The sequence below is a fragment of the Pelophylax lessonae genome (assembly GCF_965119305.1).
Source record: "Pelophylax lessonae genome assembly, chromosome: 5".
Lineage (NCBI taxonomy): Eukaryota > Metazoa > Chordata > Amphibia > Anura > Ranidae > Pelophylax > Pelophylax lessonae.
In genome coordinates, this window is record NC_138772.1 from 324,218,367 (window position 1) to 324,231,598 (window position 13,232).

Consider the following 13,232-nt stretch of genomic DNA (forward strand, 5'->3'; position numbering starts at 1 on the left):
TCATAAAAAAAGGATGAATCCAGCCTCTCTAACCCTTGGAGACAACACTCCTTGCTGGGAGAGATGTGCTACTGCACTACAAGAGACTCCTCCTATATATACTTGATAGTGGACTCTGATAGAGTACAGGTGTGTGTGGGGTCCGGTCAGACCGAATACATAATACACAAGCAAAAAGTTGGGGGAGCAAACCCTGAACATGTATTTCTAAAGCCCGCATCACACCCAACTCGCAGGCAGTTCACACTGCCATATGCAATCCGCTGGGAGTGTCAATACAAAGTTAAGGACACCCCCAGATTCGCATATCACAGTGCAAACTGTCAAATCAGACAGGAATCAGATCGCATGGGTGTGATTCTGGGGCGGACCAAAAAAAAAAAAAAAGGGTCCTGCACAACTTTGGTCCAAATGTGATGCAAATTCAGCCAACCAATCTGTATGGTTGAATTTGCATCGCACAGACGTCGCATTGCTAATCACATTCAATGTCTTCCATTGCACCAATGTGAACCAAGCCTTAAACTGAGTTTTCCCAATAATAAATACATTTAAAAAAATCCTTCAGATTTACTTCAAATTTAATAATATTTACTTTTAACTGTTACAGTTTCATACTGTACATTTATAAACCCAAAAATGTACAATACCTGTTGGTAGCAGGGCTGCAACATTATCCTGATCAATTCTTGTGTTGTATGAAAGTGCATAAAACAAACCTGAAAATGAAGATAATGAAAGGGTAGATCAGCCACCAATGCGAATAGCAGGAATTCCTAAGCTGGATTTACAAAGTATCATAAAAGTTTAGTGTTCTCTGGTTTATTGGGGTCCAGAGTGTATGGCAAGATTGATGCAAAGACTGGGCCCACCGATAACATTTGCGCCTCATCGCGAGTTTATTGCTGTACTGTGCGTTCGTGAAAAGAGGCGCGTGACAACATTTGTCTCATCTTACACATGCTTTAGTAAGACATAACATTCAATTGTTGGGGGGGAAAAAAAATTAAAAAAATAAATAAATAAATAAATAAAAAAAAAAAAAAAACCTGTCTCCCAAAATCTTGTGAATTTCAAATATTTATTTGTATGACAACTTAAAAAGTTTATTGATATTCATTATTTATTTTTAATCTGGATTTCAAAAACAGTTTTTTTTATTTTGAACATATTTGTGACCAGTAGCAGAGGACTAAAAACTCCTTCTGCATATCTTTCCCTGTAGAGAAGCTGGGAAAGAGCTGGGTCATGTGACAGCTGTATATCAATTTGGAAAAAGGTACTTAGATTTTTATTTTTATTATTAAAAGAATTACAACGCCATCATCCCCATACAGAAATAGAAGGGACAATTTAAATTAAACAGTGTGTGTTTGTTCTCTGTGTGAATCACCAACTTCATCTTTCATGGATCAATGGCAATATGCCCAACTTTCACGATTTATACAGACTCACCCCACACCCACTACGATCTCTTCAGGATTTGACTCCCATTGAGGCCATACTCCATCCTCGAGACCCACCACTGCATTGTGTCTCCCAATTTTACAAGGTCTTCCTCTCTCTGCAAGGTCCTCCTTACTCATCTTACCTTGCCCGGTGGGAAACAAATTAATGTTCTATTCTCAAAGACAAACAAATGGATAGAATTCTGAAACTCTCGCATGTTTCGTCTCTCTCCTCTAGAGTCCAAGAGACAAACGCCCAGGAGTCACAGGTGTTTGTGAACAACCATGGCCAACAGATTGTACAAAAGGACAGACTGACAGATGCCATGGTTGTGAGGATGTAAATGCACATCTGAGCATTTACTTGCACACAGAGACAGATAAGCAGTTCTGGATGCACCACCTATGAACCCATAAATTAAGTTTTTTTGGCTGTGTAGTAATGCCCAAAACCAGTTAATAACACAGAAAGTAACATGCAGAGAACAGTAATCCAAAAGCCACAAATCAACTTCAAGCATAGACGTGAATATTTTTTCCTTACATGATTTACCTTTTTTAAAAAATGTCTCTCTGAATTCTTGCGTTATAAACTCATGTAGAGGCAAGTCTTTTACAAGATAATAATTCCCCAAACCATCAATTGTATTCTTTAATTTTCCTGGTAAATGTCCACATTCTGGTAACAAAATAGACACCTGTTGGGTTGAAATGTAGCGGTAAGTTCAATATTCAATGCAGCACAAAATAAGACTTTAAAAGTACAACTAAAGGCAACTTTTTTTTTTGTTATGGTTAGTGTGGAGATCGATTAGAATACCGGTCAGGTTTTTCCCCCGTTAGTGAGATTCACCCTCTCTATTTGACCTGTTTATCATTACCATTAAAAGTGAAAGTAAAAGGAAATCCCAAATTTAGTTTTTTCCCAGAACAGTAATAGAGGAGAAATCTTCCAATGGGGACACTAGTTCTTGTGCCTGGATGGCCCCATGTCAATTCCCTAATTTGCATGGATATTCTCTCACTTTCTGTTTTGGCTATGGGACAGGAAGTAAAAGGTAAATCTTTCCAATGGGACACACGTGGCCATAAAAAAAAAAAGGGGGGGGGGTTATAACACTCTCTTACGCTATCCAAAATAAAAAAAATAAAAGTTTTGCCTATAGTTCTATCATAAACATATAGTATGTACACTTGTCAGTTATAATGTTTCTGAATAAAGTACCGTATTTATTGGCGTATAACACGCACTGGCTTATAACATGCACCTCACATTTAGGAGGGAAATTTTAGGAAAAAAGCTTAAAATTTTAAATAAACAGCATTGAACTCAGAACTATTTTTTTAATCATATGTGTATGGGTGGTTCCTGCGCTATCTGAGGTAGTGTATGTTTCCTTCTTATTGCTGCACCACGATACTGGTACCAGGAACCAGTTGAAACAGGATTAAAACAATGTGGGTTTGTGGCGCGCTTCAGAAGTGAAATGTTAAAATATTAGATGATGTGATAGATATTTAAATTATTAAACTCAATAGAGTGCTATTTTTTTAAAATGACATATTCTTTTGGCTGGGGTATATTTCCACTTCAAATATAAGCGTGATGACGTAAATAAATAAATGTAAAAACAATCTGTATTCCCTCTATACCGTGTTAAACATATTTAAAAGTGCTGAGTGCTTTCAATCTTCAAAAAATATTAAAGACAACCAATAAATACGTATTCCAATTGAAAAATGTGCAAATAGTTGCTCCAAAAAATATAAAGTGCTTTGTGCTTTCACTCTTAAATCAATATAAATTAAATGAATAAGGTGCAGTGTTCATTAGTGTCCATTAAATATCATCCACAATATGGTGTAATTCAACTCAATCTCTTCAACTTTAAAAACCAAAACGTGCTTCTGTGCAGATAAAAGTGCTGTGACTTGCTGCCTCCACCAGGTGTCACATCTAGGTGCTCTAAACTCTCACCTTGATAAGGTGTAAAATACGCCTATGTATATAGGTAAGCCTTCGGGGTGATAATTAGGGGCTTTCACTCTTTCCAATATCCTATTCCTGCTTCCGGGTAATCCTGTTCTGTCCGTTATAAGGTGCTTATACTTTGTGGGGTCTTCACCTCCTATCTCGACCTCAGGCTCGGTAAACATAAAAGGCCATCATGGTGCAGTATTTAAAATCGGTTTATTCATAAAATGATCAATTGCACTTACAATTAGCAGGTAGCTACAGCGCATAAAACTGTTAAATCAGCGTCGGGAGAACTTCGCTCCGATCTCTAACGTCACTTCCGGTGTTTGGCGGCTCCTCCTACGAGTTACGTCACATCACGTGACTTCCTCAGGGAGTCGACGACGGCCATCTTTATGGTTGGAAACATTCGACATGCACGCTTCTATATGCTGCTATTACTCTGCCAGAATGTAAGTGCAATATATTCTGTTATTACCCAATAAATTCTTTGAACGTACTGCACTATGAGAGGCTTCTTTTATATGTTTTGGAGCATGACAACAAGAGGACTCTGGCGTTTGTGATTTAATGTGCCCAGGATATCCATCGTGATTGATCTTATATCCCTGGAGGTCCTTGTATTTCCTTACGGCTCATTATTTGGTTACTTCTGGTAAGGGTATTTTATACCTATCTTGGTGGTGGTTTTGTCACGTGGCCTTTGGAAAAAGGAATGATCACTTATTATAAGTTCCTATTGCACGTGGTTATCCAGCACTTGGATTGATTCTAAAGACTTTCTGAATTTATGGACTTTTTATTACCAAATTTTAGCGCTACAATTTTACTTGCTTTTATGTTTTATGATTTTATCAGGGTCATTTGATGTGTAGCTGCTTTCTTTATTCATTCATTTGATTGATGTTACTTAACCAGTGATAGCTATATTTCAGTGCATAGCGCAGCTATTTTTCACGATTTACCTAGGACTCTAACCCACTCCTAAGGGACAATCCTAAATAAGCAGATTGATGATCAAGTGCCCATAACTTATGTTACCATTTACAATACAGGTCTTTTTCACGGAATGTTTCAGTCTGCAACTTGCACATTTCTCTGCCCAATTAATGCAGACCTATGCCCACTGTTCGGGACCACTGCCTCTACATTGAAATGTTCCCCGTTTGTTGGGGTAAGGAAACCAAATGCTTTTAAAAGTTGACCTCCAAATATATTCATCTAGCCACACAAAAAGGGTCACCTACATTTGTACTTTCGTGACTTCCCCCTCCTCCCTCCTCCCCCCTCCTTTCCTCTCTGCCTTTCCTCTCCGCCCTCTTGCTGATGTCAGTGAAGGAGTCAGTGAGTCAGCAGCTCGAGGTGAGGCAGGAAAGAGGACAGAAGCAGCAGAACGTGAGTGCCGAGATTAGAGCTACAGTGTCCTGTGACTGTACATGCAATGTAGCCCGCCAAAAAATATAAGCTTCTCCAGATAAAAGAGTTAATATTCCTTATAAAGTGCAATATTCTAATAGAAAAATAAGTGATTAAAAACGTCCATATAGCACATATAGGGGGTCTTTCTATGCTCCCTATTTCATATCTATGGCTGACATGGATGTTTTTATTCACTTATTTTTCTATTATAATATTGCACCTTATAAGGAATATCAACTCTTATCTAGATAAGCATTTATATTATTTACAGTATATAGGAGCTTAATTAAGAAAAAAAAAAAAAAAGTTTTGGTATAAGGCTCGGTTCACACTTGTGCGATGCGGGAAGGCTGCGAATATGCAGCGTGTTCCCGCATCGCATCCGCACAAGAGGCAGTTCACACTGCCATATGCGATACGCAGGGGGTGTCAATGAAATGTTAACGACACCCCCAGTTTGATCGCATATCGCAGTGCGTTCTGACAGTTCGCACAGGATCGGATTGCACTAGTGTGAACCACTGTGCGATCCGATCCTGAGGCGGCTCTAAAAATGCCTCATGTGCGAGTTTGCTGCGGATGCGCTGCGAATTCAGCCATACAAATTGTATGGCTGAACTCGCATCCGCACACGAGATCGCATGTAATTTAGGAGCAGTGCGCTCCGAATTACATGCGATCTCGCAAACCGCACAAGTGTGAACCGGCACTAAGTGCTCGTTCACACTACTGCGGGTGCGCTGATTCGCACTGCACCCGCACAAAAGTCGCACATGACCCTTTTTTTCAGCCGCATCAGGATCGGATCGCACAGTGGTTCACACTTGTGCGATCCGATCCTGTGCGAACTGTCAGATCGCACTGCGATATGCGATCAAACTGGGGGTGTCGTTAACATTTAATTGACACCCCCTGCGTATCGCATATGGCAGTGTGAACTGCCTCTTGTGCAGATGCGATGCGGGAACCGTCTGCGAATACGCAGCCTTCCAGCATCGCACAAGTGTGAACCGGCACTTACACTCTGTTTGCTCATTATTATTTTAAATAAATGAAAGAAAAGGAATATTGAGTTTTTTTATTTTTTTATCCGATTAATCGAAAAAATAATCGGCAACTATTTGAATATTAAAATAATCGTTAGTTGCAGCCCTAATTGCAGCCTGAACCTCCTTGACCGCCTCTGTCCAAGGTATTGACAAAAACACTTGTTTACTCACTTCACTTCTAATATTCACACAATATTATATGTTTTTGATTGATAATACAATTTTTGTATGTATTTTTGTATTGCTACTGTATTTTCTAGTGCTGCACCAGGGTATGTGCATTTTAATTTTTTTTGCACAAAGCTACACATATACTTGTAATACATGCAGATACTCTATCACCCTGTAGAAATGTCTAAAATATAGGGAGAAAACAATGTTTCTTAAAGTGGAACTCCACTCAAAAAGGAAAATTCCGCTTTAAGCACTCCCCCTTCCAAATATGCCACATTTAGCATGTCATTTTTTTTGAGGGGGGGGGGGGGGGTGAGACAGGTCCCCCAGGACCTTCCAGTGCCATGGAGAAGAGAGGGAGAGAAGCGAGGTTTCGGGTGGCCGCATTGCCGAATCGGTAAGTGTGTGTTTATTAAAAGTCAGCAGATACATTATTTTTAATAAACACAAAAATTTGTGAAACTCCGCTTTAAAGAAGAGAAAAAACTGAATTTTTGTAAAATCTTACCTGTAAAATTCCTTTCTCTGAGTCCTCCGACAGTCGCCGCCTCTTCATATTCGTCACAATGGGGTATTTGACTTTGCTCCGTAGGAGTAGCTAGGCAACAGAATATGTCAATATTAAAGCTTTTAACATATCCCCTCAGTCAATACCCTCCTACTTCCTGTATCCATACCTCAGTTTCAGTAGAATAGCAGTAGGGTACATAACAAACCCCAAAAGAGGGGCGGCGACTGTCGGAGGACTCAGAGAAAGGAATTTTACAGGTAAGATTTTACAAAAATTCAGTTTTCTCTTACGTCCTCCGACAGTCGCCGCCTCTTCATATTCGTCACAATGGGGACGTCCCAAAGCAGTGCAAACATGAGGGGTGGGAAACGCAGCCGCGCCTAAGGCAACGCAGTCTCCACATCAGAGAAAGGAACCTTACCAAGGGAAGGAAACCAGCTGGGCAGCATGAAAAAAACTCGCTCAACAGGAGCAACAACCCAGGAAAAAACAAACAACCTAGGGATAAAAAATATATCCCAAACAGCCAAGGGTCCAAAAACAAGGGACCCTAAGGAACTGCCACACTAAGAACCTTGCGGCCAAAGGAAGCATCTGCCGATGCCTGAAAATCCACCTTGTAGAACTTTGAGAAGGTGTGAACGGACGATCAAGTCGCCGCCTTACACACCTGGGCCACAGAAGCCCGATGATGACAGGCCCAAGACGTACTCAGAGATCTGGTAGAGTGCGCCTTCACAGGCATGGGGAGAACTTTCCCCTTCAGAGCATAAGCCTGTTCAATGGTCTGTCTGATCCATTTGGCGATGGTGGAAGCCGACGCTGCCATGCCCTTCCGAGGACCTTCTGGAAGGACAAACAAAGAATCCGACTTGCGAAAGGATTCGGTCGATTTTAGGTAAACCCTAATCGCCCGAACAACATCCAAGGAGTGCAAATCCACCTCCTTCGGATGTTTTAGGCTTCGCGCAGAGCGAAGGCAAGACAATGTCCTCATTGAGGTGAAATTCCGAAATCCTCTTCGGAAGAAAGGAAGGGTTAGGTCGCAAGACCACCTTATCCAAGTGAATGACCAAATACGGAGACCTGCAGGACAAAGCTGCCAGCTCCGACACTCTGCGAGCCGAAGTGATCGCCACCAAAAAGGCGACCTTCTTGGACAACATAGACAACGAGATCCTCCTGATCTGTTCAAAAGGAGCATGTTGTAACACGGATAGAACAAGAGTCAAGTCCCAAGGAGGCAGAGATTCCCTCCTAGGAGGGACCAGATGCCGCACCCCTTGAACAAATGTGCTAACCAAGGAGTTAGACGCCACAGGACGTTGAAAAAGAACGGCCAGCGCAGAGACCTGACCCTTGATCGTAGCCAGCGCCAAACGCTGGTCAACATCCGTTTGAAGGAAGGACAACACCCTAGACACCGAGTATGTGCGAGGGGAACACCCCCTGGACTCACACCAGGCAAAATAGGCCTTCCAAGTACGGTAATAGACCTTCCCCGAGGAAGACTTCCTCGCGTTGATCAAAGTGTGAATGACGTCAGGGGAGAGACCCCTATCCTTCAGGACCTCGGTTTCAACAGCCAGGCCGTCAAAGCCAGCGACTGTAAAGCAGGATGGAATATTGGTCCTTGAGACAGAAGATCTTCTCGAAGAGGCAGACGCCACGGGGCCAGATTCACGAGGTCTGCGTACCAGGATCGGCGAGGCCAGTCCGGCGCCACAAGAATCACCGTGTGCGGTTCAGAGTTCAACCTGCGAAGGAACCTGGACAGCAGTTGAATCGGTGGAAATGCATACATCAGTCGGTACTGATGCCACGGAGCTACCAACGCGTCTGACGCTTCTGCCCGAGGATCGCGCGTCCTTGCCACGAACCTTTCCACCTTGTTGTTCAGACGAGACGCGAACAGGTCCACATCTGGAAGACCCCACTTTGCGCACAACATCTGGAATACATCCGGGTGGAGGGACCATTCCCCCTGGTCCAGGGACTGGCGACTCAGATAATCCGCCTGCCAGTACTCCACCCCCGAATGTGAACCGCCGTTATCGCCGGGACGTGCGTCTCGGCCCAAGACAGAATGTCGGCCACTTCCCGAGCCGCTCGGGCACTCCTGGTGCCCCCTTGGTGGTTGATGTAGGCCACCGCCGTGGCATTGTCCGTCTGCACCCGAACCGGACGGCCCTGCAGCCTATCCGTCCAACGTCGAAGGCAGAGATTTATCACTTGCAATTCCAGAATGTTGATCGGAAGGGAGGACTCCTCCTTCGACCAAGTTCCCTGGGCGGACAGAACGCTCAGAACACCACCCCCGCCCGACAGGCTGGCATCCGTGGTGACCACCGTCCATGAGAGAGGACGAAAAGACTTGCCCCCCGACACCGCCGGGGACTGGAGCCACCACAGAAGATCCCTTCTGGTGCGATGACCCAACGAAATCTGGAGATCCAGAGATTGCGGTCGCCCGTCCCACCTGGACAGGATCTCCGCTTGGAGACCCCGCGTGTGAAACTGGGCGAAGGGAATCGCCTCGAAAGCCGAGACCATCAATCCCAAACATCGCATGCACGTCCGGAGTGACGAGCACGGAACGTCCCTGAGGGACCTGACTTCTTCCTGAAGAGTCCTGAGCTGGTCGTCCGGTAGGAAGACCCTCGCCTGGACCGAGTCCAGAATCATTCCCAGGTAGGGAAGACGAACCGACGGGCACAGCGTCGATTTCGGAAAGTTTATCGTCCAACCAAACTCCTGCAGAGTCTGCATCGTGACGGACAGGTCCTTCACCAGACCCTGGCTGGTCGCAGACCGAACCAGAATGTCGTCCAGATACCCCAGGACAGAGATGCCCTGGGCTCTCAACAAAGCCAGAACCGGTGCAAGCACCTTGGTAAACACCCGTGGAGCCGAAGCAAGACCAAAAGGTAGCGCCACGAATTGGTAATGATCCTCCGCAATGGCGAATCGAAGGTACCTCTGGTGACCCTCGAAAATTGGAATGTGAAGGTACGCATCCTTCAAGTCGATGGAGGCCATGAATTCCCCCGGAACCAGGGCAGCCACCACCGACCGCAGGGATTCCATGCGGAACTTGCGAACCCGCACAAAGCGGTTCAGAGCCTTTAAGTCCAGAATTGGACGCACCTTGCCCTCCTTCCTGGGCACGGTGAACAGATTGGAATAGAACCCCCGAAATCTGTCCCGATGAGGCACCGGAACCACCACTCCCTGAGCTCGCAGGTCCCGCACCGCCAGGTGCAGATCCCGCAACCGCTCCGGAGACAGTTGAAGATTTGAGGGAAAAACCTGCTCGCCGGCCGAGAGAGAAACTCGATCTTGCAGCCAGATCGAACGATTTCCTGAACCCACCTGTCCCGAACACGGGCCATCCAGGGTTGAAGAAAACCGAGCAAACGTCCCCCCACCCCAGAACTGGGTAAGGGCGCCCCTTCAGGCCGCATTGTTATGGGCAGCGGATCTGGACTGGCCGAACTTCTACTTACCTGTCCACGGCTTCTTTTGGGAGCCTTGACCTTTGAAGGGCTTGCCCTTATAGTGCGACCGAAAGGCACGAAAGGACCCCTGAGAGGGACGAAAAGAAGCATGCTTCTTACCCGGAGCAACCTTAGCCTTGTGGGATTGGGGTAAGAGCGTGCTCTTACCACCCGTGATCCCTTTTATCAGCGCATCCAAGGGTTCGCCAAAAAGGCGAGATCCCGTGTAGGGTAGATTAGCTAAGGTTTTGCACGAAGATTGGTCCACAGACCAACCCTTCAGCCAAATCAGGCGGCGTGACAACACCGCCACGCTGTGCACACGTGCAGCCAACGGGACTATATCCAAGTCCGCATCACACAAATACATGACACCCTGATGGATTTGATCTACCATAGCCAGCGTCGCTGGAGGGGCAGAGTCAGCCACCAGGACGCGCCTAAGTACCTGCGTCCAATCCGCGACAGCCTGAGCTGCCATAAGAGAAGCAAAAATAGCTTTCAGCATGGAACCGGTAACCGAATAAGTATGACGGGCAAGTGACTCCAGCCTCCTGTCTGTGGCATCCCGGAACACCGGGGTATCCTCAGCAGGAATCGCAGTGGACTTATTCAAAACCGCCACCACGTGATCCACCGGAGGTGGCACACACCAACGTTCATCAGTAGCGGGTGAGAAAGGATAACGCAGCTTGAACCTACTTGGCACAGCAAAAGGCTTCCGTATATTGCGCCATTGTTCACTACAGCGCGCTGAAAATCCTCAGTGCAAGGAAAAACCTGCGATGATTTGCGTCTTCGCTGCGTCCCATAAGAGGCCAGGACAGCAGGAGGACAAGGCTCATCCTGCAAACGCAGTGTTTGTTTGATAGAATCAACCAAGTCATCCATGAGTGCAAGCTCTTCAGACGAGCCAGGGGGGGAATTATCAACCCCTTCAACCTCAGCCTCCACTTCAGACCCTACAAGGTCCAGAGACGAACGGGACCCCGAAAAGGAGACCCCAGCCATAGCAGCCCCATCACCATCACCCTCTGAATCAGAGGAAATTGAAACTCTGGACCGTTTTGTGGATTGAGCAGCCACAAGCATTTGCACCTGAGAAGCAAGGTTAGCCACAACAGTAGCCAAATCACCCCCCTCGGGGGAAGCAGCAGCAGTCCCCTGGCCCCCCCCCACTAAGGTGAGAGGAAATTTGCTTTCCTGAGAATCCATGCCCCCAAAAGTGTGTTAGGAAGAAAAGGCAAGGAATACAGGGATAAGGAAGATAAACCTGGAGAGACCACTCAGCTGCTGCACCGATCGCTGTTGCTCAGGGAAAGGAAGTGAGGAAACACAGACCGCTCCTATAAAGCCTATGGAAGGCTCCACAAACATGGCCGCCGGTGAGGGACTAGCAAAGGCAGAGCATGCAGCGCTGACATGCGGCCCGAGCGATCGCTGCCAAAATGGCGGCGCTTGGCGCCAAAAACGCCGTTCCTATCACACAGATATGGCCAGCACACGCCTGCCGCTATAATAAAAATGGCGGACCGCCGTAGCGGCCGCCGCATGTATGCACCAACATGTATAACATCATGTCCTATAATCATACAGCATGTCACACAGATAATCACAGTATTGACACTGAACAGTGTACAACAGCCCCCCTCCTTGCAGCCCACAGCAGCATTAAACCAGACAGGGAGCCCAACAGTGTGAACAGGCATGCAGGGTTACACAGTCCCAGACTGACACCCACTACACATACAGGTCCCCACACAAAGTACACTTACCTCCTGAATGGCGTGGGGAACCCGCACAAGCGATCAAGCCACTGCACATGTGACAGGGAGAGTTGCAGCCAGGACGCAGTAGAACTGCGGTGCGAAACCGCATGGCGTCCAGTGAGGTAGCCACCTCACCATAGCATCCCTGCAGCGAACAGGGATGGGTCGTTCACATATGCCAGGAAAAATACCTGACTGAACGCTCGATGGCAGGCTGGGAAGCCACTGGCCCACAACCTGCGATCAGGGGGGCCAGGCCGAGACCCAGCCCGCACGATCCTCTTCATCAGAAGAACTAACTAATGCTGACAAAAGTAACAGCTAGGTAAAGAGAGAGAAAAAACTCAAATAAAATCAAAAAAAGAAGATAAAGGCTGAGACAAAATGTCCCAGCATAGAAACATCCAGCCACTCCTGAAAGCTAGACAATGAAACTGAGGTATGGATACAGGAAGTAGGAGGGTATTGACTGAGGGGACCACCCCCTGGGGGTGGGATATGTTAAAAGCTTTAATATTGACATATTCTGTTGCCTAGCTACTCCTACGGAGCAAAGTCAAATACCCCATTGTGACGAATATGAAGAGGCGGCGACTGTCGGAGGACGTAAGAGAAATACTTATTGCAAATGTGCTTTACTGCAGACATGAAGGGGTTTCTATCATTGTAAAATTAATTAACTGAAGTAGTTGTCCCTGCTCCTTCTCAATGAGCTCTATTAATGTAAATGAGAAAATGACAGGCTGAAACCACTATCTGTAAAATCTGAAAAAATAAGAACGAGTGAAGAAGCATCACTGTCCATTACTGATACCAAGGACCAATCCATCAAAATATATTAAAATGATAAGATTATTTTCCCCATTTTTTATACTATTTATTAGGTAGTTTTTATACTCATGGAAATTCACCTAAAGACAAAGTCTTTGGTGGAACTATCATTAAAACATTTTGAATTTTACATTCCCTAATTCTAAGAAGTGTGCTTAAAGCGGAGTTTCACTCAAAAGTAGAACTTCCGCTTTAAGTGGTCCTGACCCCTTGACATGCCACATTTGGCATGTCATTTTTTTTTTGGGGGGGGGGGGAGCGGGTACCTAGATTTGACAGGTACCGGCTCCCACTTCCAGCTCGGACCGCCTAGGCGGCTCGGGCGGAAGTTCTCCTCTGACCCTCCCACCCTGCAATCTTCTGGGACACGTCAGAGGTCCCAGAAGATTGCCTGTCCATTCAGCACACGCAGCGCAACTCGAGCATGCGCAGTGCGCACCCGGCTGTGAAGCCGCAAGCGGTCACAGCTGGGTGCCCACACCAGAGATGCCGGCGCCGCAAGGAGAAGACGGAGAGAACCAAGGTTAACCCTGGCCGCATCGCTGGACCGTGGGAC

At 46.1% G+C, this 13,232-nt stretch overlaps 1 protein-coding gene across 1 annotated transcript in view; it reads right to left on the bottom strand.

The window, feature by feature from the left end:
• RPP40 (ribonuclease P/MRP subunit p40) overlaps positions 1-13,232 on the bottom strand; it is a 57,735-nt gene that overhangs the window by 28,508 nt on the left and 15,995 nt on the right. Inside the window, exons 2-3 of the mRNA XM_082259658.1 lie at positions 2,002-2,146; positions 651-719 (exon numbers count right to left, since the gene is read on the bottom strand). Of these exons, the coding sequence (XP_082115784.1) occupies positions 651-719; positions 2,002-2,146 (214 nt within the window). The remainder of the gene's footprint in view (positions 1-650; positions 720-2,001; positions 2,147-13,232) is intronic.